Raw genomic sequence first — 25,074 nt, 5'->3', positions numbered from 1 at the left:
AAGCCGGAGTACCCGGAGGGAACCCACGCATTCACGGGGAGAACATGCAAACTCCACACAGAAAGATCCCGAGCCTGGATTTGAACCCAGGACTGCAGGACCTTCGTATTGTGAGGCAGACGCACTAACCCCTCTGCCACCGTGAAGCCCCATTTGTCTATCCAGAGGAAGGAAAAAACCTTAAATATCTAACTGCGTTGAGCTCAGCCCAAATGCAGAACAATTAAGCTGTATCTTATCGACGCCAAGCGACTAGAGACGTAATATTTGCGAACGAATTAAGCTTTTTGAACGGCTTTTTAAAGTGAATGATGAGAGATGATTCGCAGCAGTTTTCATCGGAAACATTTCTTTTAAGCAATTGCCCGTGGTGTGTGTGAATTAGACTAACAAATGAGTCAAAGGAAACTTTGCAGCATTCGGATTCACTTTTCTAGTTCATTGTTGGAATATATAGTAAAGTAATGTGTCGTACAGTTAAGAGACTGTATGTAAAGTAGAGTAGTGCCATTTTTTATTCAAATGTGTATAATGTCCAAATTTTTATTCCTGTTTTATGTATACTTTGTATATACATATGTACTTAAGATTAGTGATTCTCAAACTGTGATACTGCACCACTACAGGTGTGCAGGCTTCATCTAGTGGTAGGCCAAAAAAACACTTAATTATATATTGTGTTACTGTTCAAACTGTGTGTAATGTTATAGAGGCTGATAATATTGAATTTAGTTAAATACAACCTCTGCCTTGTTTTTAATGAATTATTAGGCCTTCTATGCTACCGTATTTTAATGTTGGTCATTATGGTGGTAATTGGAGAGCCAAGTGTTTTCTTAAGTGGTACTTGGTGGAAAAAAGTTTGAGAACCACTGTTTTAGACATTAAATCAAGCTCTCAGCCAGTGGGTGAGGAGTGGCTCCTCAAGATCCTGCTCCCTTCAAAGAGATATTAAATCCCATCTCTACCCAATATGCATACTGAGCTAAGCCTTGGGAAAGCAGCACTGAACAGTATTCAGAACATTGATGATAGATAAACACAATTAAAGCTCAATTACTCGGCTGATCTTGCTTCTGCCCTTAAGTAATGCTTTGAAAATCAGCAGTAAAAATGGTAGATATATTTATTTTGAACAGACTTTCCTAACAAGTTGAACAAGATTTGTGGAGAAAGTTGAGAATGGCCCCCACCCAATATTAGAACAGTAAAGGCTTGTGGGCCCTCTGGGAGCTGATTATCAATGACGAGGTGACACGGCTTTGAGTCAACCTTTGTTACATCATTTATTCACTATCTCTCGTGGCCAGGTCCCTGCTGACTTGTCCCACTGCTTGCTGAGAGGAATGTTAGCATATTTATCCCGCTTTCCTTTTTTGGCCTCCCTTAACCTTTTATTCACCTTCTCTAAACGTGTAAATCTTGTGTAAATACACTCGTACTTCCATTTTTGCTCATTCATCATCCCTTCTGTTCACACCTTTCGTTCTCCAGCTACGGCTGTATTAAAAAAGTGGCTGCAAATGGCGAGCGCACCATTATAATTTGCAGCAAGTGGGAGGAAATAATTGTCCTGGACCTTTGGAGGGCATGAGCAATGTGTAGGTGTGGACACAAAAGGGACAGAGGGTAGAGGGGATTGTTTTAAAACACTGCCATTACACAAAAAAGCCAAGAACAAGTCTGAATGGCTTAGTTTAGCAGAATGCTGTGCTCTTTATGCACTACCACACATTTGACTGTGAATGTGCTATATTTATGACATTTATGTGTTTTAATGTATATCACATGCTCAGTGGATATTTAACAATAAAAAAAAAAATAATAATGGCAACAAAGTAAATATTAGTATGTGTCCATTTAAAATAAATACATTTTCCGTAAAACAGATTTTGTTTAACCATTTCACAAGTAAAATTTCAAGAATGTGTATTAATTTGTTTGTAACAAAAGCCTATCTGTTTAATACGTGACAGAATGGCACTTTTATTACATGACCTAATGCCAGCACATATCGTGGCTAGAAACTGGTGTTGTCACGATACCAATATTTTGGTACCGGTACCGGTTGTCATGATCCACTACTTGGATCATGGCATGTTCTGGTTTTGTTCTGTTTTGTTATCACCCTGTTTAGTATTTGACGTGCTTAGTTCCTGGTGGCACTTCCTGTTTTGTTTCTGTTGCCTAGTTACACATTCAGTGTCACCTGTATCTTGTTTGTCGTCGCGCACCTGCCTCCTAATTTTCTGTCCCTACTTAAGCCTCCCCTTTTTGTTCCTTTGTCCTCGCGGTGTAATTTGCTTTCCATTCAACAGGTGACGTCGCTATCCCGCATTGTGGTTATACCCTTTTGTACTCATTTAGCTTCCATGCTATTTTGTTTGTTTGTTTCCTTAGCTCACATGCTAGTGTCTTTTGTTCCTTCTAGCTCACATGCTAGTTCAGTTGGTTTTGTTTGTTAGTGCCTTTGTGCAAGTGTTTTTGTTCTTAGTTTGTTCATTAGTGTATAAATAAATCATCATTCTTACTTTCACGCTGTGTCCATTCCGCTTGCACCAACGAGAGAACGCAATCCACACCACGATGCCCACCAAACTGTACACCAGTACTAAAATTATTTCGATACCTTGTGATACCGTTCTAAATAAAGGGGACCACAAAAAATGGCATTATTGGCTATATTTTGACAAAAAATCTTACGGTACATTAAACATATGTTTCTAATTGCAATTTAGTCTTTTAGTAGTAAGTAAGCAAACAAATGCTCCTAATTAGTCTGCTTACATATGCAGTAACAAATGGTGTCATTTTCCATTCGATTATTTTGTCAAAGGACAAACTGTAAAAATTGATTATTAATCTAGTTGTTAATTTACTGTTAATATCTGCTTACTTTCTGTTTCAAAATGTTCTATCTCCACTTCTGTTAAAATGTAATAATCACTTATTCTTCTGTTGTTTGCTACTTTACATTAGTTCTGAATGATACTACAAATTTGGATATTAATCCGATACCAAAGTCGTTACATTGGTCATATTTCCTAAATTTTTAAACATAATATAAATGTAAAAAAAGTAAAGAAGATGTTGTGATTCCAAAAAATATTGATGTAATCATAGTACTATTGACTAGATATGCGCCTGTACTTGGTATCATTTCAGTAGATGTTAGGTGTAGATCCACCAATAGTATTTGTTTACATTTTGATGCCAGTGAGCTAAGGTGTGTATTAAAGCATGTTTATCTATTCCTCTTCCTGCAGGGATGATACTTGTAAGAAACTTACTTTCTTTGTCACCATGAAGGTCAGGATTAGTGTCTACGCATAGTTTCTGCCTGCAAGTACTCCAGGATTGTGCACTACAGATAATGCTCGTCTGCTCGTAATGACACGACATGACAATGACGGGGGTGCGGTTGGTGGAGGGTGGGGGGGTGGGGGGTGGACCGGTACTTTTCAGAGGTGGTATAGTACCGAATATGATTCATTGGTATCGCGGTACTATACTAATACCAGTATACTGTACAGCCCTAGTAGAAACTTATCAAACAGCCATATTTTTACACAAAAACGTTTTTGTATTGACAATGGAAAAGTAATAGGAATAAAATAAATATCTGTGTTTTGTTAGTGATAAGTACAAAACAGTAACAAATTGTGTAAGGTTATATGAAAAGTATTCACTGCCTCATTCTCATTCACTCAAAACAACATTGCTGTTTATAATTAATTTACTGATGTGAAAATTCAATGTCTGTATACAACAATTTACACAATGCCATTGACTTCTAAAACCAGCAATTGAAAATAATTCACTGCCTAGTTTGTTTTAAATGGTCAAAGAAAGCCACCACAATGTCAATCGTAATTTTGTAATTTTTTAAATCTCTAATAATTATAATAACTACAAGAACCAAAGCAGGTGTCATTTAAAATGCTGTCAAAAATAATGAGTTCACTTTTGTGATTATTCTAAAAATAGAATAGCGCAATAATGATGTATATTTGCAGATTAATCACACAATTCATTTTGCTTCTGCACATTAACCGTGGATGGTTACCTTAAAGGCGGAGCAGGTTGCTATCGGGTCAGTGATCAGGTCAATACATACGTCAGTGCAGAGATTGGTTGGAGGCGTTTTTAAGAGGGGAGAAGTATATTTTCAGCTAGAAAAGTGCAGATTGGATTTTAATCTATTTAAAACATGACATCAAAAATATATATTTATTGTGAGAAATCATTAAGATAATCAGTGTTTCCACAAAGATAAATATCATTAATTATTAATAATAACATAGAGTTAAAGGTAAATTGAGCAAATTGGCTATTTCTGGCAATTTATTTAAGTGGGTGTCAAACTGGTAGCCTTCCGCATTAATCAGTACCCAAGAAGTAGCTCTTGGTTTCAAAAAGGTTGGTGACCCCAGCCGTCGATGTTATTGTCACATATGCATGTACAGTAGATGGCAGTATTGTCCTGTTTAAGAGTGTCACAACATTGCTGTTTACAGCAGACGAAATGCTTTACGGTAGACGAAAATGTGACTGCTGTTGTTGTGTGTTGTTACCGCGCTGGGAGGACATTAATGAAACTGATAACGATAAACCCACATAGGAAACCAAGAACTTGCCCTCGATCATTCTACAGTTCTAACTATTTATATTGTGGGAAAGCGGACGTGAAAAGAGGCTGTCCTCACTCAGGTCCACATGGAGCTGGGGGAGGAGTGGCCTCCAGTTCCGCCTGAATTTCGAGAGATTTCCGGGAGAACATTTGTCCCGGGAGGTTTTGGGGAGAGGCGCTGAATTTCGGGAGTCTCCCGGAAAATCCGGGAGGGTTTGCAAGTATGCCCCATTTGTGACGTTTTACCCAAGTGTGATATCAATGGATATCTCCATCTTTGGTATAAATTTACTTGATGAGCTTTGCGCAAGTCCGACATTGTTGTCAATAGGCTCCTTCTTTTCTCTATTCTCTTGCTGTAGAGCAGACTGGCGTCACTTCTATCTGTAAGTCATACTTGCCAAACTTGTGACCTCCGATTTCGGGAGGTGGGGGGCGTGGTTGGGGGTGGGGAGGAGGCGTGGTTGGGGCGTGGTTTTGGGTGGGGGGCGTGGTTAAGAGGGGACGAGTATAATTCACCAACTCAAGTATTTTATATATATTTCATATATATATATATATATATATATATATAAATATATATATGTATGTATGAAATACTTGACTTTCAATGAATTCTGGCTATATATATTTATTTTATCATGTATACAAATAAAATAAATAGTTGAATTTCAGACGGCACCAATCAAATACACAGTAATAAAAACACAGTTGTTCTACTAATTGTACTGTGCTTGCTGGTTATTAAAAAAAAAACAAAAAAACAACACTTACCTTTCACTGTTTGAGTAACCTTTGTTCCGCCATTTTCGTGCCGTACTGGCGAGAGTCACTTGCTGTCAGGTGCACAACGCCACGTAAATTGTTGGCCAATCAAAAAGCAACCCCATAACGCTATAACCAACATTCACCAGGAGATGGCAACAGACAACATAGAAACACTCGATTACGGGCGGCGTCACCATGGCTGTAACTTCCTAGTTTTTCTGCTTCGTCTCCTTGTGTGTACAGTTTTTTATTAAAAATTCGTAGATGTTGTAACTTGATTGGGCAGGCAAGCTGTTTATATAACAGGAAAGCAGACGTGAAAACAGGCTGTCCCCATTCATGTCCGCATGGAGCTGGAGGGGCGTGAATTTCGGGAGATTTCCGGGAGAAAATTTCTTCCGGGAGGTTTTCAGGAGAGGCGCAGAATTTCGTGAGTCTCCCGGAAATTCCGGGAGGGTTGGCAAGTATGCTGTTAGTAGACTCGCTATGGAAGAGCTACAATCGACAACAAGGCTGATGGGGAGAAGACGCAGTCGAAGTGAAGGCGCGTAAATAGGACCACCGACAAAACGGTACATTCTGACGAGACGGTCAGAAAGCGGCTTAAAGATGCTCTGTAAAAAACAATCCATGCAACGTTTTGAAAAAAGGAAGGAAGTGTTTTAAATGTAGAAAAGTATCTTACAGTAATATGATTCTTTAAGTTTAGTCCAGGGGTGTCAAACGTATGGCCCGAGGGCTGGATTAAGCCCGAGGGATAAGTTTGCTAAGTATAAAAATCAACCTAAAATTTTTGAATGAAAGAAACAGTTATTCTAAATGTGTCCAATGGATGTCGCAATTGCAATTTTTTGTATCTTTGTAAATCATGCTACATATGTATAAAAATCACATGATGTAAGCACATCAGTCGAGGAAAATGATCAAACTACATGAATATGTATTTTTTTATCTTGATGGATTGAAAATTAACACCAATGAGTTGACTGATGAACATTATCACATATTTCTTTCAGAAAATATAAATAATGACAAATTAAGTATTTACTATTAACCGCAACATGTAAGTGTAAAAACAATCCAAACAACGATATCGTGTACAATTTCAGAATGTGGTTGTTCTATTTTTAAACTAAGAAAACAATCTGAAGTTGTCTTTATTTTTAAGTTATCGTGCAGTGATTTTATCAGTCCGGCCCACTAGGTAGTAGATTTTTCTCCATGTGGCCCCCAATCTAAAATGAGTTTGACTCCCCTGGTTTAGTCGGTGTGTATAGTTTTAGAGCAGTACTTCTTGCTGTAGTATTTTAAAAGTACTAGAAAAGCTATACAAAACTAAACTATTATAGTGTATCAACAACTGTAGTACTGGCCATATTGTAGCACTATGCAAAATAAGATTTGTCAAGTTATAACATAGTCATAGTTCGTTCAGAAAGTTAGAGCATGAGGAATAAGAAGGACTAATACACCTACTTGTTTTTTAAAGCAATTGATGACATGCAGCAGCACGCATTCCTCCTTCCCCACCTCAGACGTGGTGACAATGTAGTCCACATCATGGCCAATCTCTTTCCCCCTGCAAACACAGACTGGACATTACTATTTTCAGCACAAAAAAGATGCAAATTGTGTACTTCTCAAACATATAATTTGTCTTTTGAAGATAAATTGTAATATCCCACGTAGTAATAGTTTTTTTCCTGGCTCGTTGTCAGAAAATAGCCATATACATTCTGACAAGGCTTATATGCTGCATTTTTGCTGTCAGCACAACTGCAGGCGCATAGTTTGCTGAGCAAAAAACTGATGCAGCAGAAAGCTCAGAGCATGAAACAGTTCTTCATAACACAAACATAAAAGCAGATGTCAGGGACCATACCACTGAATTAGTAAAAATATCCTTAACTCTTAAACTTTTCACAACATTCTTGACTTTTTGACATCAACTAATGAGTTCCTCACTGACAGACAGTCCTAACTGTATAAATAAATAGAAATGCCTATAAATTTCTTGAGGCTGCATGCTGAAAATATATTGTGACATTTTGACTATTTGCATTATTTGAAATGGTGCATTTCATTAAAATACCAATTGTGTGAAGACAATCTAATATTTTCCATACATTTGTTCACTGACTAGGTATTATAAGCAGGTTAGGTATTTTCTGCTGGAAAGCTAAAAAAAAAACATCACAAGGACTTAGACTTAATTTAGACAAACTTTAATGATCCACAAGGGAAATTTGTACACACAGTAGCTAAGCTACAAAGGATGGAAAGGATAGTGCACACAAGGGATTTATGTTGGTTTTTTTAGGACCTTCCAAAAATATTTACAGTTTAAAACATTCATCCATCCATCCATTAACATGTCTTTGAATTTATTATACTCAAAGTTCCTAAAACACGAATTTAAGGCAGATTGCACTCGATTTGGAAACCTTGTCTCAATGTACAAACGTTACATCCACTTATTGTGTGCCAGGCAGTACATTCATTGTGGGCGGACTCATTCAGTCAGTACAGCAGCGCTGTTGTTAGCTATTAGGGTAATTGCTACTTTGTGAGGTTTTTAAGTGTTTTTCAGCCTTCTTGTAGCGTTTGGCTAACTCAATATGAGTCCAAAGAATGCATGGACAGGAGATGTGTGGTTTGAAGCGTTCAGGAAGTATCCACAGCATTGTCGACACTGCCTCCTCGCCTCTACAGCCCGCCAAGAAGATCAACTAACAAGGTAAAGTGACGTTTATTTTATATTCCTAATCATTGTCGCGACCTGGTTGTTAAAATTAAATTGTTTGTTATTTCAGGAGCACCCACTGCTAGTTGAGAGTAGCGATACATGCTTTTATGTTTATAGTCACCAAAAGTGTTTAATAAGATAAGAAAAAGTCACGAGATTTGTTGACTCTTGACTGGTCTGAATAAGTCCGCAATTCTGATCCCTCCTGCTATGTCTTCTTATTCTCTGGCAGACTAGGTAAATTTGAGGTGTGTTCAGAAGCACAGTAACGATGCCATCAACTGTGAGGACTTAAGTAACAAACTGCATTCACAGACAGTCCCATTATGATGTGTTTTTGCACTGGCCGACTATGTAGCACTCAATCTTTTTATTGTACCTTGCAAATAGGGTGGACCGCCACAAATAAATGCTTGTAAGGGAAACTCTGTATGCGATTTAAGCTGCACGTACCAGCTTCCCATGTGCCAAAATGGACATGAGACACACTCACAGGCGCCAGCACCCCCCGCGACCCCAAAAGAGAATGAGCGGTAGATAATGGATGGATGGATGGACATGAGACACAAATTAAAGAGAAAAGTTGTAGGGAGTTTATGTCAGTTAAAATGCCTGAAAATCAACATTCACTTTGCAGTGCTGCTACACAAAATTGATGTGGGGGTTATTCAATACATAAAGCGGTGTCAGGATTGGACTTGGTCTTGGTTTGTTTTCCCGAGGTGCAAAGCGAATGGAGTGGAAACGGCGTGAAGGTAAAGACATCTTTATTTTAACACTATAACTAAAAACAGGAACCAACAAAAAGCGTGCACAATGGCGGTACAAAAAACTGGGCTATGAATCAAAAGACTAGCACAAAGACTATAAACTACAAACATGAAACAAAAACACTTGCGCAGTGGCATGAATAACAAAAACTTACGTGGACAAAATGGACAGCATTGCAAGGCATGAAGCAGATAATCGAGGGCGTGAATGAGGTGCAGCATGGGTAGCGTGTGCGCGAGTGTGAAGATCCCAGGACGAAGACAAGAAAAAGAGTGACTTAAATAGCTATGATCATTAGTGAAAACAGGTGTGAGGCTGAGAACAAGAACGTGACATGACAGGTGAAAACTAATGAGTTGGCATGGAGACGAAAACAAACCAGGAAGTGCCAAGACAGAACTAAAATGTCCAAAAAACTAAACATAACCTGACCAAAACCAAAACATAAACTTACAGGCGTGACAAGCGGCCAATAATTGCATGACTGAAAATCAGCCTATGATGACGGACAGTCTTTCCAAATACTGTAGTCATCTTCTGCGATTTATACATTTGATTTGTGAGCCCTCTCACATTAAAAAAAAAACACAAAGAAATAAATAAAAAGGAAAACTCCCATCGCTACGTACTCTTATGCTTGCACATACTTAAACACATCCTCATCCTAATTGAACAGTATATCATACACTTTATTCAATAATTTAGGTAGAAATGGCGTGTAATATACATATAATATTGACCTACTATATATGTTAATGCTGTCATCTTTATTCTTAATTGCATTACACACATTTTCTGGATACACAGTGGATGCAGAAAATATAGAGCTCTTAACTTTTTCCACATTTTGTTATGTTACAGCCTTAATCCAAAATGGAATAAATAATGTTTTGTTGTCAAAATTCTACCTACAATACCCCATAATGACGATGGGAAAAGTTTAAAAACAAATTTAAAAAAAATACAAATTTATCAAAAATTCCAAGATAACTAAATCACATGCATGAAAGTGTTCGAAAGTGTTCCCAACCTTTGCTTAATACTTTGTTGATGCACCTTTGGCAGCAATTACAGCCTCCTTTTTGAATACGATGCCACAAGCTTGGCACACCTATCGTTGGGCAGTTTCACTCATTCTACTTTGCCCATTCTTCTTTGCAGCACCCCTCAAGCAGCATCAGGTTGGATAGGAAGTGTTGGTTTTCATCCAGGAGGTCTCTATATATTGCATTCATCTTAGTCTAGTAAGGGAAGTGATCAAAAAAGACCTGAGGCTGTAATTGCTGCCAAAGGTGCATCAAACAAGTGTTAGGCAAAGGTTGTGAATACTTATATACATTTGATTTTTTTTTATTTTTTTTTTAACAAATTTGCAAAAGAAAACATTTGAAAAAAAACTTTTCACATTGTCATTATGGGGTATTGTCTGTATAATTTTTAGGGGGAAACAAATGTATTCAATTTTGGAATAAGGCTGGGACATAACATGTGGAAAAAGTGAAGTGTTGTGAATAATTTACAGATGCATTGTATTTTATTTTATGTCTAATACTAATTGTGAAATTTTCCATTTCCATTATCTGTTAGGGCTGTTTTCCAGGTTTTTTCCAAGTTTGTTTAAATGCAGTGATCATTAATATGTTAAATATACATGTATGTACTGGTTTCAGTTTTTGCTTTATATTGATGCCAAGCATGTTTTCTATGTGTAAATTCCCTTTAAAACATAATAATAATTTTCTTGTATTTTTTTTTTTAACTCTTCCCAAAAGGGCAACAACACTGGACAGGTAAACAACGTATGTGCATGGTTTGCATTTGGTTCACCACGTCCACTCTAGCACTCAGTTCCTGCTAAACGATGTACTTACCACTTTGGGCTTGGCTATATTTCCATGCAATTTCTCTCTAATATTTATATTGAGTTGATCTAAAGTTTCTTTGATTTCTCCTTCCATTCATCTTGTGCAATTTTGTTTTTCAATTCGTATACCTAATTACCTTTGACACTAATGTCCAGGACCAACTATATTTCTGCAATTTTCTCTTTAATTGTATTTGATTCATGTAGTATAATTTATTTGTATTATTTTATTTGTCGAATCACTATAATGTGTTTTGTGTCAACATACTATTAGCATTAGTGCTATGACTTAGACTTAGACTTCCTTTATTGTCATTCAAATTTGAACTTTACAGTGCAGATTAGAACACACTTTTGTTCCATTAGCTCGTTGTGGTGCAGGATAAAAAAGAGCAATACGGTGCAGATATAAATAAGTAGATTACTGTACAGATAAATATAATGCACTTTTGCATATGCATCCACGTTGACGGATGTATTGTCTTGTTATATTGTCTTAATATTCCAGCGAGTTGATTCCTTTTGGGGGGAATTGAGGGGATCATTATGATGTGTTCAAAAGTCTTACGGCCTGAGGGAAGAAGCTGTTACAGAACCTGGAGTTTCTGCTACGGAGGCTGCGGAACCTCTTTCCAGAATCCAGCAGTGAGAACTGTCCTTGGTGGTAGTGGGAGGAGTCTCTACAGATTTTCTAAGCTCTGGTCAGGCAGGGGCTTTTTGTGATTTCCCGGATTGGATGAAGAGGAGTCTCTACGATCTTTTCCGCCATCCTCACCACACTCTGCAGAGACTTCCAGTCTGAGGCACTGCAGGCTCCAGTCCAGACAGAGATGCAGTTGGTCAGAAGGTTTTCTATAGTGCCTTTGTAGAATGTGGTGAGAATGGGGGGAGGGAGATGTGCTCTTTTCATCTGACGTAAAAAGGGCATGCAATGCTGAGCTCTTTTTACAAGAGCTCCGGTGTGTAGGGACCAGGTCAGATTGTTTGTTATCTGCACCCCCAGGAACTTGGGGCTGCTTACCATCTGCACTGTTGTGCTATTGATGAAGAGTGGTGTGTGGCTGGACTGGTGCTTCCTGAAGTTGACGAGGATCTCCTTGGTATTGTCGACGTTCAGGACCAGGTTGTTGGTTCGGCACCAGTCAACCAGATGTTTCACGTCCTCCCTGTAGTCCATGCCGTTGTTGTCATGGATGAGGCGCACTACTGTTATGTCGTCCGCATACTTCACAATGTGGTTAGTAGTGGACCTGGCGCAGCAGTCATGGGTCATCAATGTGAACAGCAGCGGACTCAGGACACAGCCCTGAGCGAAGCGGGTGTTCAGGGAGATGGCACTGGAGGTGTTGTTGCACACTCTCACAGACTAGGGTGTGTCTGTAAGGAAATCAAGCAGCCAGCCTGTCCGACCGAAACATTGTTAGCCCCCCGATACTAACTGCCTCATCTGGAACGGATGGTTTAAGCCACGTTTCTGTGAGAAATATGGCGCAGCAGTCCCTCGTCTCCTGTCTTGCATTTGAATCCAGCTTCAGGTAGTCCAGTTTGTTCTCCAGGGAGAGGACATTTGAAAACAGGATAGAAGGAAGCGGTGTTCTGTGAGGATTAGCTGTTAGCTGTGTTGTTAGCCCCGCTCGGCATCCTCGTCACACCACTTACGTCTCCTCCGTGAAACGGTCCCCGCTGGTACTTTGCTCCACTGTTTCACAAGCCGCTAGGTGTAGTAGTATTCCCATGCTACCGAGGAGGTCCAGCGTATACTCGTCTGTTGGTCTAGAACAGTTCGATGTATCTACTACTAAAATTGCCTGGCGTTTTGTGTTACTTTGGAGTGACTACGCTGGAAGTTTACTTTGAAATGTACAGAATTTACCGATTTATTTGTCAAAAAAGTCCCGTTACGACCTCTGCAGCCGCAGCCGAGCATGGTACCGCCATGTTGAGATCTATACGGCTGTATTTTATGTATTTACAATGTATATGAAAATAAAAACTCTCTCCTTTTACGTTCCTCTTCTGTTTAGCTTAGAAACCTTACACAAAAATGATAGCGTTGCCTTAGATGTGTCAATATCGGTGTAGCTCGGTTGGTAGAGCGGCCGTGCCAGCAACTTGAGGCTTGCAGGTAGGATCCCTGCTTCTGCCATCCTAGTCACTGCCGTTGTGTCCTTGGGCAAGACACTTTACCCACCTGCTCCCAGTGCCAACCACACTGGTTTAAAAATGTAACTTAGATATTGGGTTTCACTATGTAAAGCGCTTTGAGCCACTCTGAGAAAAGCGCTATATAAATATAATTCACTTTACTTCACTTCAATACACATTGTCAGAATATCAACATGTGTATCATCAGATTTAGAGTGGAACAGAGGGGTCGTTTAAATTTGAGAGAACCTTAACAAGCAAATTGCCCTGATTCAGTGGAATGGCCCGTTTTCTATGACCATCCAGAATGATCTCATAAATCTGTTAGCTACTCGTTTCACTTTTATAAAGTTTTGTCTGCACTGTACAAAATGTCAGTAAGACGCTGCATTATTAAAAGGTGACTTGTAGTGGGAACATGATCAAAGCTCTCAGAAGGCTCGATTAAAAGAAACATTGCATCCGTGTGGTTAAAGTGACCCACTAAAACCGCCTTGTGTGCAGTTTGTCATCAGCGAGAACAGTGCTGATGCAAAGCGAGCAAAACAAAGTCCACAAGCAAACGACGGGATGTTCGCCGTTCCAGGCTGTGATCTGTCAATGTTGGCCTCTGCGTCAGCTCTATCCTTTGCCAAATAGGCCAGGCTCCATTTCATGCTGATCGTGATGCACTGACTTGCACACAGACACACACAAACCCTTTGTACTCATAAGCACCATGGCCACTGCTAACAGCAAAGTGACAATGAACAGGAGAAGAAGTAGACATGTTAAGGATGATTTGGGGCCAGAAGAAGGCTTCAATTCTGCGAAGCTTAGTTATCAAGCTTTGGACTGTCCGTCACATAAACACTTGATGCGGTTATTTAGGGCAACGCCACTGCGGGGGCAACATAATCATGGCTAGGAGCCTCATGTATTAAGTATATGTACATCCTTTTTCACAGCAAAGTTTAGATGTATCAAAAGTGAACTGTTTATGTTTTATGTTTTTATTTTTTTTATACATGGCTGTCATGACAATGTCAATGAGGGATTTGTAATCACTGCTATGTTGGAATTGTTATTAATATTGATACTGTTGTTGATATTATTCATTTTTGTTTGACTACTTTTGGATTGTTTTGTGTCATGTTTGTGTGTGCTCTCAATTGCTCTGTTGATTGTTTTTCTGAATGTTGCTCGACCTGGTTTGGTTTTGGAATTGGAATTGTATTATTACAGTATTATTTTGTTGGATCGATTAATACAAATTTTAAGATTTGAACTGAGCGTGGACATGCCCGGGGCCTTACGGCATCTTTGTTTCACGTGTATTTTTAAGGGCTGTAAATACTTTGGCATTTTCTCTTGGATATCGGGGGTCGGTCTGAAAAGATCACGGTGGACAAGCTGAAAGCGGCCCACTTAGATCTTAGTCAGCCGGTTACCACAGCTGTACCCCCACGCCGGGGTCGTCCGCCGCTTTACCTAGGCCCCATAATAACTTTTTGTATCCTTCTGAGCAATCCTTCGGTACCTTGGACTGTGCAGATACCCTTCCGGTTCCCCCTGCTGACTCCCCGGCGTTAGTACCAGTCCGGCGCACCCGGTCCTGTAGGCCTGTTCGTGCCCCTGTCCATTGACCGTTTATTTTTCCTAGTGGTGGCGAATTCTGGGGGACGTGTGTAGCGGTTGATTTATGGACATGGGGCGGCATGGCGTAGTGGGTAGAGCAGCCGTGCCAGAAACCTGAGGGTTGCAGGTTCGCTTCCCACCTATGGACATCAAAGTCGCTGCCGTTGTGTCCTTGGGCAGGACACTTCACCCTTTGCCCCCGGTGCCGCTCACACTGGTGAATGAATGATGAATGAATGATTGGTGGTTGTCGGAGGGGCCGTAGGCGCAAAACTGGCAGCCATGCTTCCGTCAGTCTACCCCAGGGCAGCTGTGGCTACAGATGTAGCTTAACACCACAAGGTGTGAATGAATGATGGGTTCCCACTTCACTGTGAGCACTTTGAGTATGTAACAATAGAAAAGCGCGATATAAATCTAATCCATTATTATTATTATTATTGTAATTCGCCACAGCTGTTGCTCGACTTTATTGTTATTATTCACTGTACTGTTCGATTGTGCACATGGCTGTAAATACTTTGGCGACCCACAGAGGTGGCCATCCAGACTCGGCAATACTTGATTTTAATGTAAAAGTTCAAGGCAAGGACAAAAAAATCACTTTTTCACCAATCCATTAAATGCTTCGTTCATGTTTGTGAGCACACCTAATAATTAATCGAGGCGATCATTTACTCTTACAAGTATTTCCTGTGAATCCAGCATGGTTTTGGTAAAAAAAATAAATGTGCTAGGATTAAAGCATGCACACACTTTAATAATTAAAAAAAAAATTTGAGTACGCCGTTTTCGGGATTTGAGCGTATGATCATTTTTAGTAGGAAATCTACGCAACTCTTAATACATTAGGCCCCTGGACTTTTGTAGATATTTAATGTGGTTTTTTGGTTTTGTATAGATTGATTGCGTATAAAATATGTCATTGAGTTAGCATACAATATTTTTTCTGTCCAAGTTTAATAATAAGGTAGTTGAATTAAATTAAGAAACATAATTGCACATCATTTGGGGGGGGGGGGTTCTCATTGTCATTCCACTGGGTTGAGTTTTTCATGTGGGATCTGAACCGAGGATGTCGTTGTGGCTTGTGCAGCCCTTTAAGACACTCGTGATTTAGGGCTATATAAGTAAACTTTGATTGATTGATGATATTATTATGATTGTTATTATTCACTAATAATAATCTTACATGAATATTGTACAATCATATTTTAGTGAATAATGACATGTTATATGATTATTAAAACTCACATTTTGGCTACTTTATAATCACTATTTTGTAAAAAAAAAAAAAAAAAAAGAACATAGTAGTGTAGGGGAGTTTAGGGATATTTTTTAAAGGAGCCTATAGCGCTCCTAAAAAAAGACAAATTATGCCACAAGTTAAAACAATTGATGGAAAAACATTATAGGGGAAATAAAACCACATGTAAATATTGTGGGAATGTCACGTTGGGAAGACTAACGTGTGTAGAACGCAGATACAATGATCTATAGATGGGAGAATAAAAATGCAAGAGGGAACTGGTTTACAGTTACATCATCTAGATATGTTCAGCCCATCTTTAAACATTCAAAAACCTTATTAAAGTTTTTTTCATACAAAATCTTGGAGACATTAAAAGCTCTGTGCTGCATGCAAAAACATGTTTTTTTTAAAAAGTGAGTTTCAACTAAAGTCAATCAATAATTAGGTTTTAATTCATACTGAGCGTGTGTATGTGAGGCTGTGGGATGCTGGACCCTTCAGGGGTCTAATAATAATAATACAAATTAAGTAATGTTAACCACCAACATGAGGCCTCAACCAAAATCTTCCTTGGAGCTACACGAAGCCCAAAGACTGTGGATGGATTAATGAAAGGTACCATGGCTAATTTAGGGAGCAACTAAGTATTCCATAGTAGTCATTAGTGCACCACAAGGCAGGAGAATGTAAATGCTTAGGGTTAGTGGCAGGGAGCATGTGCCCCTGTTGGTGCTCGGCTCTTAGGGCGGGCTCAGCAGATGTTGCTTTTGTTGCATTCACTCTCTCCATATAATGTATTCACTAGCCATTATAACAGTTGTACCTCATTTACTTTTAGACTTGGGTTTAGACCGTGTGGTATTTATATGGGAAAAGCTGACTTACCTATAATGAGTCGCCCTGTAGGACACAGAGATTCCTATCTGCTGAACGTGCAACTTTCCAGAAAGCCTTCTGACATTTTTTTAATTGGCAATGCTGCGATTCCACAACTCGCCCATTCCAGGCAGGGTATTAAACCTGTCAGGAGAACCCAACCAGCTCCAAACCAGTCTCTGCTTTCTTGACAATACTTAAGTGTGCTGCATGAAGAGCAAAGACTGGAAGAGACTGAGATCATAAGCATACATTTCCTTCTCTCTCGGACCTCCACTACCTTTGTCAGTGTGTGCGTGCGTGCGTGCGTGCGTGCGTGCGTGCGTGTGTGTAGCTGCAGCCGGGCGGTGCAGCTACTTCCACTACCAGAGCTTAAAGGCCTACTGAAATGAGATTTTCTTATTTAAACAGGGATAGCAGGTCCATCCTATGTGTCATACTTGATCATTTTGCGATATTGCTATATTTTTGCTGAAAGGATTTAGTAGAGAACATCCACGATAAAGTTCGCAACCTTCGGTACTAAGACAAAAGCCCTGCCTCTACCGGAAGTTGCAGACGATGACGTCGCAAGTGTGGGGGCTCCTCACATCCTCACATTGTTTATAATGGGAGCCTCCAACAAAAAGTGCTATTCGGACCGAGAAAACGACAATTTCCCCATTAATTTGAGCAAGGATGAAAGATTCGTGTTTGAGGATATTGAAAGCGATGGACTAGAAAAAAAAAAAAAGTAAAAAAAAAAAGACGCGATTGCATTAGGACGGATTCCGATGTTTTTAAACACATTTAGAAGGATAATTCTGGGAAATCCCTTATATGTCTATTGTGTTGCTAGTGTTTTAGTGAGTTAAATAGTACCTGATAGTCGGAGGTGTTTGTCCACGGGTGTGTTGACGCGCAGTCTCTCAGGGGAGTCGACGGCAGCTATGGACGGCACAAGCTGAGCTTTTCTCCGGTAAGAAGCGACTTTTTAACCACAATTTTCTCACCGACACCTGCTGGTTGACATTCCGTCGTGTTTCATGTTCGCTTGACTGATCCATAGTAAATTTTCACCTCTAGGAATTTAAAACAAGAAATCACTGTGTGTTTGTGTGGCTAAAAGCCAAAGCTTCCCAACTTCATCTTGCTACTGTGACTTCTCCAATATTAATTGAACAGCTTGCAAAAGGTTCAGCAACACAGTTCTGCAAAATACTGTATAATTATGCCGTTAAAACAGACGACATTTAGCTGTGTGTGTGCGTAGCGCTCATACTTCCTAAAAACCTGTGACGTCTTGCGTACACGTCATCATTACACGGCGTCTTCAAGACGAAACTCCCGGGAAATTTAAAATTGCAATTTAGTAAACTAAAAAGGCCGTATTGGCATGTGTTGCAATGTTAATATTTCATCATTGATATATAAACTATCAGACTGCGTGGTCGGTAGTAGTGGGTTTCAGTAGGCCTTTAAGTGAGCACAAAAACGAATGGTAACACACTAATGGCCTGATCTACAAAAGGTGTTTTTGTGCATGCACATCACATGCAAAGCTGATCTACTAAACTCGTGAGCAGAGGATTGCCGTCTCTTATAGGAGCTGTTAACAAAAATATAAAAAGAACAACATTGGCGAGCTGCTGTTACCATTGGAACAGGACACATTTGTGTTAAAATGGTCTATATGTTTGTGGAGTTAAGCTTTTTCCCGGGCCGAATAAAATGATTGCTGTTTACCGCGGTCACTCCATCCATGTGTGACAACCTCATCTATTCAGCAATATCATTTTATAATGTTATAGCTGCTGGATCACTTAGAGGGCTTATTAATACAAATCCAATTGATGCATTTTATGTGTCTACTGGAGTTTTTTAATGCCATTTTTTTCATTCAAAGGGGAGCTTTTCAAGTTGCCTATTAGTCACACATATGTCTCTTTTTTTATGCTTTCTATCTTGTAAATAAACATTCGTAAAAGTCAGCTAACGATAAAGTCAACGGGAGTCTCTCTATTTCGCCTTTATGGCATGTTGTGTAAATCGTAAATAATAACAGGATGCAATGATTTGCAAATCCTTTTCAACTTTTATTCGATTGAATAGACTGCAAAGACAAGATACTTAACGTTCAAACTGGTAAACTTTGTTATTTTTTGCATATATTGATTAGCTCATTTGGACTTTGATGACTACAACATGTACAAAAAAGCTGCTACAAGTGGCAATAAAAGATTGAGAAAGTTTAGGAATTGTCATCAAACACTTATTTGGAACATCCTACAGGTGAACAGGCTAAGCAGGAACAGGTGGGTGCCATGATTGGGTATGAAAGCAGCTTGCATGAATTGCTCAGTCATTCACAAACAAGGATGGTGCGAGGGTCACCACTTTGTGAACAAATACGTGAGCAAATTTCTCAATCAGCTATTGCAAGGACTTTGGGGATTTCACCATCTACGGTTTTTAATATCATCAAAAGGTTCCGAAAATCTGGATAAATCACTGCACGTAAGCGGCAATGTTCGTCACCTTTGATCCCTCAGTTGGTACTGCATAAAACACCAACATCAGTGTGTAAAGGATATCACCACATGGACTCAAGAACTCTTCATAAAACCACTGTCAGTAACTACAGTGTGTCGCAACATCTGTAAGTGCAAGTTAAAACTCTACTATGCAACGCAAAAGCCATCAATCAACAACACCCAGAAACGCCGCCGGTTTCGCCGAGCCCAAGCTAAGATGGACTGATGCAAAGTGGAAAAGTGTTCTATGGTCTGACGAGTCCACATTTCAAATTGTTTTTGAAAACTGTGGATATTGTTTCCTCCGGACCAAAGAGGAAACCAACAATCCGGACTGTTACAGGCGCAAAGTTCAAACGCCAGCATCTGTGATGGTATGGAGGTGTATTAGTGCCCAAGGTATGGGTAACTTACACATCTGTGAAGGCACCATTAATGCTGAAAGGTATATACAGGTTTTGGAGCAACATATGTTGCACTCCAAAAAATTATATTTCATGGACGCCCCTGCTTATTTCAGCAAGACAATGCCAAGCCACATTCTGTACGTGTTACAACAGTGTGGCTTCGTATTAAAAGAGTGCGGGTACTAGACTGGCCTGCCTGTAGTCCAGACCTGTCTCCCATTGAAAATGCGTGGCGCATTATGAAGTGTAAAATACCACAACGGAGACCCCAGACTGTTGAACAACTTAAGCTGTACATCAAGCAAGAATGGTAAAGAATTCCACCTGAAAAGCTTCAAAAACTGCTCTCTTCAGTTCCTAAACTTTTACTGAGTGTTGTTAAAAGGAAAGGCCATGTAACACTGCAGTAAAAATGCCCTTGTGCAAACTTTTTTGCCATGTGTTGCTGCCATTAAATTGTAAGTTAATGATTATTTGCAAAAAAAACAACATGTTTCTCAGTTCCAACATTACATATCTTGTCTTTGCACTCTATTCAATGGAATATAAGTTGAAAAGGATTTGCAAATCATTGTATTCTGTTTTTATTTACAATTTACACAACATGCCAATTTGACTGGTTTTGGGTTTTTTAGTTTGAGATATGTTTTTTCTCCTCTTCCTCTTCCTCCTCCCCTCAGGTTGACCTTTTTTCCTACCTTTCTAAGGGGCCCCGCCCCTGTGGCGACCCATCAGTCTCCCTGCTCTGTCTACCATGTATACTGTATCTCTGTTCTTGGATGATACCGAAAACAAATGTTGTTGTACTGCAGCAACAACAATAAAGTTCATTTCCATTTAAATAACGCAACACTCTCAATTGTACACACAGTCTCAGTAGATCACATGCAACACGCCCACTAATGGTTCACAATTTTCTATTTCGCAGACGCTATTTAGCGTGTTTGGATCCAAGTAGTTTGGGAAATATAGTCAAATGTTGCCTAGACTGGTAAATAATTACTCTGATAGATTGTTAATGGACTGTGAAAAGTAATTCTAGACCAAAGTACAAAGTGTAAATTCAGCTTATATTGCGTGAGGAAAAATGATCAATTATTAATTGTTTCAGCACAAAGTGTATGAAATATGAATGGTTATTTACAAATCTGTGTGGATGATGGGGTGACATGTATGAATAATACAGATGTGGGAAGTGTTGCTGCTGGAAATGTCAAAGAATGTGAGGAAGGAAAAGTTCCAGGCGCAGTTAAAAGTAGCAGAGTAGAAATAGCTTCTCTTGCAGTGATGTGCCACATCAACTTCAGTTTTCCCTCTACGCTAAAAGTGAAAAGTTGTTGTTTTTTTGGAGCGTGCACGTCAAGTTCCACCGCAGGGTCCGGAAGAAAGGAGCACGCTGGCGTCGCTCATACCGTGCCTATGAAGGTGACGCATAATGAAGCCTTCGCTTCTGACCACAGACGCCAATGAGAGTGTTTTACTGGCAGAAGCCGTGTTTTCAATCTGTTTTTAATCTTCCTTAAGCTTAACTCGCATTAATGGGAAAAAAAAGACATGAATAATTAAAACGGAAAATAGATATTAATATTTTTCCATTAAAATGTATTTTAAATATGTTTTTTGTATGATTAGGAAGAGGATAAGGCCTTGTCTTACTGGCTGGTCTGCTTAGATAGATAGATAGATAGATAGATAGATAGATAGATAGATAGATAGATAGATAGATAGATAGATAGATAGATAGATAGATAGATAGATAGATAGATAGATGGATATATAGATAGATAGATAGATGGATGGATGGATGGATGGATGGATGGATGGATGGACAGACAGACATATGGATGGATGGATGGATGAATGAATAGATGGATGGATGGATGGATGGACAGACAGACATATGGATGGATGGATGGATGAATGAATAGATGGATGGATGGATGGATGGACAGACAGACAGATATATGGATGGATGGCTGGATGGATGGACAGACAGACAGATATATGGATGGATGGATGGATGGATGGACAGACAGACATATGGATGGATGGATGGATGAATGAATAGATGGATGGATGGATGGATGGACAGACAGACAGATATATGGATGGATGGCTGGATGGATGGATGGATGGATGGATGGATGGATGGATGGACGGACGGACAGATGAATAGATAGATAGATGGATAGATAAATAGATAGATAGATAGATAGATAGATAGATAGATAGATAGATAGATAGATAGATAGGTAGATAGATAGATAGATAGATGGATGGATGATGGATGGATGGATAGATAGATAGATAGATAGATGAATAGATAGATAGATAGATAGATAGATAGATAGATAGATAGATAGATAGATAGATAGATAGATAGATAGATAGATAGATAGATAGATGGATGGATGGATGGATGGATGGATGGATGGATGGATGGATGGATGGATGGATGGATGGATGGATGGATGGATGGATGGATGGATGGATGGATGGATGGATGGATGGATGGATAGATAGATAGATAGATAGATAGATAGATAGATAGATAGATAGATAGATAGATAGATAGATAGATAGATAGATAGATAGATAGATAGATAGATAGATAGATATATTGATGGATACAGTAGATAGATAGACAGATAGATAGATAGTACTTTATTGATTCCTTTAGGAGAGTTCCTTTAGGAAAATTAAAATTCCAGCAGCAGTGTACAGAGTTGAGATCAATTTAAAAAGTAAAAAGTAAATAATGAGAGGAGTTGTACAGTCTAATGGCGTGTGGGACAAAGGAGTCCAATAGATCCAGAACCAACAACTACTATTTGTTTATGAAAAAAGAGAAACTGAATTTCAAGATGAAGATAAATATTGACTTACTGATATCATACAAGTCATCAGTAGTTGTTTTGCGATTATACCTCTGTTGGAGCCCAATTACTTTTCAAGGAATACCAAGCTCCCCAACCTCCAAGCCTGTGCCAAATGTGAAAAGGATTTAATGTGTGCTTCATCGTGCTGAGTGTGAAGTCATAAAAGCTCTCTCAGAGGCCCAGTTATGCTTTTCAGCAGGCTCCTGTCCCATAAAATGTGTACTGTTGCTCCCCATCATCTGGATGTTAACTATCCATGATGCTCTAATCTTTTTTTCCCCTCATCTCTTTTACCGCATTTTCCCTTGGGGAGCAGTTATTTACATAATCAGACATCATTCTAGCTGTCAGTCAGCACTTTAACGTAAAGAGCTAGTGAGCTATATGAGATGGTGTCATCATAAATACCTCTCAAATCAAGTGAAATGGAGAATATTTTTATCATTCACAGCAACACACTTTATTTGTCACCAAATTTTCCAATCAATCAAAGTTTACTTTATATAGCCCTTAATCACAAATGTCTCAAAGGGCTGCACAAGCCTCAACGACATCCTCAGCTCAGATCCCACATCAGGGCAAGAAAAAACTCAACCCAATGGGAACAAGGTGAAACCCTGGAAGGGATTGCAGATGTAGGGACAATAGTTCAGCCTAAATCATTAAAATTCTCAATATAACCTAGTATCAAATAATTACAGTTGCATATTACTTACAAATACAAAATGCCGCCAATGTAGTGACTGCTGTTGGCAGGAGCTCTGAGCCTTTGTATCATCATTTTGTGTTCCTGATGTTTCCCTCTTATGTCTCATGTGGGGTTTTTTGCGTTTTGGTTGGGGACCCTTTGGGACTGTGTGACAAGGGTTGGCACTTTGGGGACTTCTGCGGTGCTTTTTTGTGAACTTTGGATCTGCCTCCCGGGAGCCTTTTGGCCAAGCAGACCAGCTGCTGGGTTTCTGCCACACATGAGTCTGTTTGGATAGACTGGAGGAGATGCGGATGAAGAGACAGAGCTGCGGAGCTAGCACCGAGCGCCGGGACAGACAAGCTTCACAGTGTCTTGGCTGAATGAGCATGTATCGGACACCTCGGTCTCCTTAAGACGCATCCTTGCTCATCCATGCAGACTGGACACTGGCCGAGAGTTAAGGGACGGCCGACGGTGAAGTCGGCTCTCTTTGTTGCTTTGTTGGGTCTGCTTCTGACTCTGGCCATGCTCCCTCCACCCCAGCAGACGATGGCGTGGACCACAGTGTATATGTTTTTTTGGGGTTTTTTTTGTTATTTTTGTTGTTGTTTTACTTTTGTGGCTTTGTGTAGAAGTGGCTGATTGCATCAGCTCTGTTCTTTATGTTCTTTGATTTTTCCCTCTTACGCACGTTTCTGTGTGCTATGGCTATGAGGGTTTTTTTCCTTGGCCTCAGTCTGGACCCCCTCTTCAGGGGCCGAGGCTTAGACAGATTTTTTTTCTCAACCCTTTTGTAAAGGGTGCCCGAATTTGGCAGACCCATCAGTGATCCTGTTCTGTCTCGCTGTAATGTTTGTCTGCTTTTGAATGGGATTGTGCTTAAAATTTAAATTTTCCCTCGGGGATTATTAGAGTATTCCTGATTCTGATTCTTTTTTGCAAAGTAAAACTGTACAGCAGATATGATTTGCCTGAGTGGGTGGACAGGACATGTTAAAAAAAACAAAAAAAAGCCTTTTCCAACATTCTACACTACAAAATAAAAACAAAATACAGCAGTTTTTTTTTTAACACAAAATCACTTTTTGTACTAAGTGAATTAAATCAAATAAAACATCACGTGTGACATAATAACAGTGGTAGACAACATTTAATATTGTCTGACTCAAAATAGACCCTATACAAAGAAGAAAATAAGTCACAAGGTGGAATGTTCCTTGGGAGCATGTAATGTGTTTGTCGCCCAAGCACTATTAGAGACCAATTTCGAAGCGGTGGCAGCTCTGTCACCGCTGTTGACTTAAGTGCCTCCCCTTTCTGCTCCTATACTGCTGATTCTGAATTATTTACCACACACACTATTGGTTATGACTGGACTTTTTTTACAACGCCACAGACCAGAGTGCTCCAAATTTACTCACAAAGACAGAGGGACAGGAGGAGCAAAGAACTGCACTCAGTGGGTAAAAGCTCTGAGTTGGAAGTTTACCATTACAAAGAATCAGAAAACTATCATAGACTAATATGGAGCTTGACCTTAGTTTTTTTAAGCTTTTTAACCATCCGGGGTCTCTGCAGAAGATTACATATTTAAGACCATTGAAAGCCAAATGGGTCCCTTGAGTCCATAAGCGTCGAGCCTGTGAATGGTTCCGGGCCTGAGCACCCACGGACAATGCTGTGCACCCATGTGGGATTGATGGCAAATTTAAATATTTAAAATAATTTTTGAAAAAACTATCTTGTTGTAATTAATTTTGTGGCGATTTTGCTCCGTTTTACAAATAATAAAGCCACAAATCAAATGGGATATTAAAAGCCTACTGAAATCAGATTTTCTTATTCAAACAGGGATAGCAGGTCCATTTTATGTGTCATACTTGATCATTTCGGGATAGTGCCATATTTTTACTGA

At 39.5% G+C, this 25,074-nt stretch overlaps 1 protein-coding gene across 1 annotated transcript in view; it reads right to left on the bottom strand.

Annotated features, from left to right (window-relative positions):
• dntt (deoxynucleotidyltransferase, terminal) overlaps positions 1 to 25,074 on the bottom strand; it is a 213,938-nt gene that overhangs the window by 95,092 nt on the left and 93,772 nt on the right. Inside the window, exon 8 of the mRNA XM_061910873.1 lies at positions 6,875 to 6,977. Coding sequence (XP_061766857.1) covers positions 6,875 to 6,977 — 103 coding nt within the window. The remainder of the gene's footprint in view (positions 1 to 6,874; positions 6,978 to 25,074) is intronic.

This window comes from Nerophis ophidion, linkage group LG09 (assembly GCF_033978795.1).
Source record: "Nerophis ophidion isolate RoL-2023_Sa linkage group LG09, RoL_Noph_v1.0, whole genome shotgun sequence".
Lineage (NCBI taxonomy): Eukaryota > Metazoa > Chordata > Actinopteri > Syngnathiformes > Syngnathidae > Nerophis > Nerophis ophidion.
The sequence above is the reverse complement of the archived record's forward strand: the minus strand, read 5'-3'. Positions and strand labels throughout refer to the sequence as shown.